General features: G+C 34.8%; 1 protein-coding gene across 1 annotated transcript; it reads right to left on the minus strand.

Annotated features, from left to right (window-relative positions):
- Window positions 1–1,092: 1,092 nt before the first annotated feature.
- On the minus strand, window positions 1,093–2,947 carry LOC150037535 (uncharacterized). Its single transcript, XM_090312037.1, has 4 exons — window positions 2,476–2,947; window positions 2,283–2,428; window positions 1,964–2,177; window positions 1,093–1,490 (listed from the first exon to the last, which is right to left on the minus strand). The coding sequence occupies exons 1-4, from the start codon at window positions 2,945–2,947 to the stop codon at window positions 1,093–1,095; spliced, it is 1,230 nt and encodes a 409-aa protein (XP_090168163.1).
- Between the last annotated feature and the right edge of the window lie 1,706 nt (window positions 2,948–4,653).

The raw sequence follows: 4,653 nt of genomic DNA on the forward strand, positions 1-4,653 counted from the left end.
AATTTGCTCCAATGAGGATTATATCATCAACATAGACAAGGAGGGCAATGAATGAGTTACCTTGACCACAAAAAAACAACGAATAATCAACTTTCGATTGAGAGAAGCCTAGCTCAATCAAAACATCAAAGAATTTTGCAAACCACTGTCGTGAGGCTTTCTTCAAACTGTATATGGACTTCTTGAGTTTGCATACAAGCTTGCCATTTAGATTAGAAAAACCCAGAGGCTCGTAGCCGAGGGGGAGATCCATGTATACCTCCTTAAAAAAATCACCATGGAAGAATGCATTATTCACATCTAATTGGATGAGGTTCCAATTATGAGAGACAACCATAGCAAGGAGAACTCGAACAGTGACTAGCTTTGCAACAGGGGAAAAAGTCTCAATAAAATCCAATCCCTCTTGTTGAGTATAGCCCTTGCAAGTAGCCATGCCTTGTATCTCTCCACTATTCCATCAGCTTTATGTCTGATCTTATAGACCCATTTGCAACAGATTGTATGTTTTGTTGGAGGTAGAACCACAACATCCCAAGTATGATTGTCTTCCATGGCCTGAATCTCAAGTCGCATACCTTCCTTCCGATGATCAAAAGGGAGAGCTTGGTGATAAAATTGAGGCTCATAATGAGAAGACACAGCCAAGGAAAAGGTTTAAAAATTTGGGGAGAGGCTTTCATATGATAAAACATATGATATGGGATAACAAGAGAAGGAAGAAGGGAAAAGAGTTGAGTGAAAAAGGCTACAATGGTAGTCTTGGAGATAAGAAGGGGGCTTAGAAAGTCGAGTGGATTTTCTTGGTTCAAAGGTAGGAACAGATGGATTGGGTTGGGAGACAGCAGGCTGTGTGATGGGGGTAGATGTACTTGGTTTAGAAACAGGGGTGAAGGATGGATTAGACTATAGTATGACAAGGCTAGAAGGCGGTAAAGTGGATAAAAGAGGTGATTTATTTGGAGCTGAAGGGACTGCAGGGCTAGATAAAAAGGGTAAGCTTGTAAAAATAGGATTGTCGACTGAAGGGTCATTGGGTGAAGAAAAATTAGTAGGATTAGAGGCATCGGTAGGTGTGCTGGACAAAGGGGCCTACTCATTGACTGTTGAACAATATATCGGCTGAGGGGAGAAATGGACATCAACTGATTTGGGTAAAACAAGGTCATGAAGACAAGATGGTTGATCATTTTTGGAAGTAACTTTATGAAAAGAAAAAAGTGATTCATGGAAGACAACATCTCGAGATATGAAGAACTTATTATTTTCAATATTAAACAACTTATAAGCCTTCATACCAGGTGGATATCCAACAATAATAGCAGGTGTGGCACGTGGGTTGAACTTGGTTATGCCATTTTGTAAAGAAAATGCAAAACATAAGCATCTGAAGGTTCTGAGAAGAGAATAGTCAGTTGCCTTGCCATGTAAAAGCTTATATGGAGTCTTCCAGTTTAAAAGAGATGATGGAGTACGGTTGATGAGAAAAACTGATGTTAAGATACATTCACTCCAAAAATGCAAAGGAACTCGAGAGTGGAGGAAAAGGGCTTGAGCATCATTCATTATGTGCTGATGTTTTCTCTCAAGAACAAAGATTTGCTCTGGTCTTCCCACACAAGAAAATTGATGAATAACACCATTTTGAAGAAAAGATTCAGTAAAACATAATTCTGGGGCATTGTTTGAATGAAATTTTTTGATTTTCTTGTTATATTGAGTTTCTATATATGCAAAAAAGTGTGGGATGATATAGAGGACGTCATATTTCTTTTTTATAAAAAACACCCAAGTATATCTATTGTGATCATCAACCAAGGTAAGGAAGTATTTATAACCAGCATAAGAACATGTAGAAATAGGTCCCCAAACATCAGCATGTATAGTATCAAAAAGAGTAGATGCTTTATGATTATGTGATCAAAAGCTAATCTCATTTGTTTTGCTAGTGGACAGATTTCACAAGGATGTGAGTGATGCAATGAAGAAGAATCAAGTGACAAAATGTTCTTTAAAGCTGATAAACAAGAGAGAGAATGATGGCCAAGCCTAGAATGCCATAGCTCAGAAAAAGGATGTGAGACATCACGGACAATGGAAGTTTCATATGGATTCTCCAAAAGATACAGACCATTATGTAGTTTACCCGTGCCAATCGTCCTCAAAGTGGATTTGGCCTGAATATCAAAATATTCATTTGAAAATTGAACAAATAGATAATTATCGGACATGAGAGCATTGATAGATAACAAATTATATTGAAATTCTAGTACAAAGAGCACATGATGAAGAGTTATGGACCCACATAGGACAAGTGAGCCAGCAAAGTGAACCGATATGTGTGTTTTGTTAGGCAAAAGAATAGAACTAGCAAAAGGCTTCAAATCAGCAAGGATATGTTTTTGAAAACATATATGTGCGGAAGCACCTGAGTCAACAATTCAGTCACTAAAAGAATATTGGAAGATTATGTACCTGCTACATGATTAATAGCATCATTGTTAACCTTAACAGTTGATAGTTTGGACTGAAGCATGGTGAGTATATTGTGACAATCAGTAAGTGTTTCATTGTGGAGGTTGACAGAAGATGTAGGTGTTGTTTGAGTAGTGTCAACGACTGGACTTGAAGCAGAAGAGGCAGCATTAGGGACCTTATGAACTTGATTATTTGTTATGTTTCTTGGCTTATAACCAGGTGGATAACCATGTAGTTTATAGAACTTGTCAATGGTGTGACCAGAAATATGACAATATGTGCATACATGCCTATTCTTGTTCTGTTTGGATGAATTATTTGGGTTATGGTTTGGCTGTGATTGTCGATTGTTTTCTAGCTTGTGAACAGCTAAGGTGACAGCAGATGAAGGATGGGCAGAGGCTGAGATCTGCTGTTCTTGTTGAACAGTTAAAGAACAGGCCTTATTTATTGGTGGAGGAGGATCCATAAGAAGTATTTGGGAATGACCAACTAACCAATTTTACATCTAATAGACCGACCTATGATTCACCCTTACTCATATTTTTGCAACGCACCTACTTACTCATATCCATCCAATATTTGTCACATGTAAACTCTTCTTTCTTCTTCTTCTTTTTTTCCTAGAACTTTTATGTGTATAGATGGTGTGAGCTACAACAATAAGTGCATTCTAAGATGCACTTAAGTACATTTTTTGGTCATTAGAGTAAATGAGGACAAGTAGTATTATATTACCAATATTTGAATATAGATTTTCAAATTTAAACTTTAAAATTGGGGAAATGCCCCTTACTTAAAGAGTAGACCAAACAATTATTCATAGCTACGTTTAGATAGTCTTTTAACACTAGTGAATAATTGTTTTATACCAAATTTTCTATTTTTGTTCTATGTTTTTTTAAAACAAATTTTCATTTGATATAGAGTTCTATTGGGTAATTATTTGACTTTTCATATAATTATTTTTAAAAATTAAACTTATAAACACTATTTTCACGTAAGTCCCCTTTTGATTATCAATTTTCACCAAAATTTTCATAATCCAAACTAAACTTTAAGAATTAAAAAAGTAGTTTTCAAAAACTTATTTTGGTTTTAGAATTTGACTAAGAATTAGAGTATTTCTTTTTTAAAATATAAACAAGCATAAATTTAGAAAACATAGAACTAAAAATACAATAATTACCGGCTTAAATCATTGACCAAACAAGAGAATGATTAAATGATAAACAAAATCGGGAAATTTATAAAGGATGAGGAAATTTTATCATTTAGCAATCATAGAATGAGGTTTAAGAAAGTTGATATTCTTACAAACTTAGAAAAAATGAGTTTGTGAAATGCACAAATATAGCAAATAAAAAACAAATACACCAAAGCAACAACTGCCTTCTTTAAATTTGTACAATGAACTTTCTCTCTTCTCTACATAAAATCCTATTTAAAACCTAATCCCTCAACATCTCACAATTCATATGAATTATTTATCTTTTGTGTTTTGAATTATTTAATTTTCACTTCCTATATTTCAATGACTTTAAGATGTGGTCCTTTCCTTTTCATGTACTTGTTCCTCTTCATCATGTCTTCTCCCACAACCCTCATGGCAGCTCCAAGAAACATCCTCCCTTTAGAACCCACAACATTGACTAACAATGCATTACCATTCATTCAACAATCATCTCCACAACTAATTGTGCCCGAGGCTCAGACCTCTCGCCGCTCGGACACTCTTAAAATTGCTAAGGGAAAGTAGGAACAAACGGCGACAGTGGATCTATCAACGCTTGAAAGTTGCATGCCAAAAGGACCCGTTAGATGGTCCTCACCCAATCCAAAACGTAATAATGTGAAATGCTAAAACTCTTGTATAGAGTTCCATGCATGGTGGCTAGTTACAACTTATATGTTACAAAACGATACGAAAGAATTGAAAATTTGATGTGATATTTTAAGTCATGTTTCGTAATTATTTAAGTCTCATTTGCTAATCATTTAATTTTTTGTTTTTATTTTTGAAAATTGAGTCTATGGATACTATTTCATCTCTAAATTTCTTTATTTGTTATCTATTTTTACCAATGATTTTAAAAATCAAGCTAAATAAATTAATCATTGATTTTGTACACTTGACATTTGAAGAAATCTACACACATTTGAGAATCAATATAC

Source organism: Benincasa hispida, chromosome 3 (genome assembly GCF_027475165.1).
Source record: "Benincasa hispida cultivar pf3 chromosome 3, pf3_genome.v1.1, whole genome shotgun sequence".
NCBI lineage: Eukaryota > Viridiplantae > Streptophyta > Magnoliopsida > Cucurbitales > Cucurbitaceae > Benincasa > Benincasa hispida.

What these genes read in the sequence shown, in the direction of transcription:
- LOC150037535 (XM_090312037.1), bottom strand. Translation starts at nt 2,947, where the DNA reads ATGGATCCTCCTCCACCAATAAATAAGGCCTGTTCTTTAACTGTTCAA. An exon ending in TGCTATTAATCATGTAGCAG is followed by an intron (nt 2,429 to 2,475) that starts GTACATAATCTT and finishes TTGTTGACTCAG; the next exon opens with GTGCTTCCGCACATATATGT. An exon ending in ATTGCATCACTCACATCCTT is followed by an intron (nt 1,491 to 1,963) that starts GTGAAATCTGTC and finishes TCTTAACATCAG; the next exon opens with TTTTTCTCATCAACCGTACT.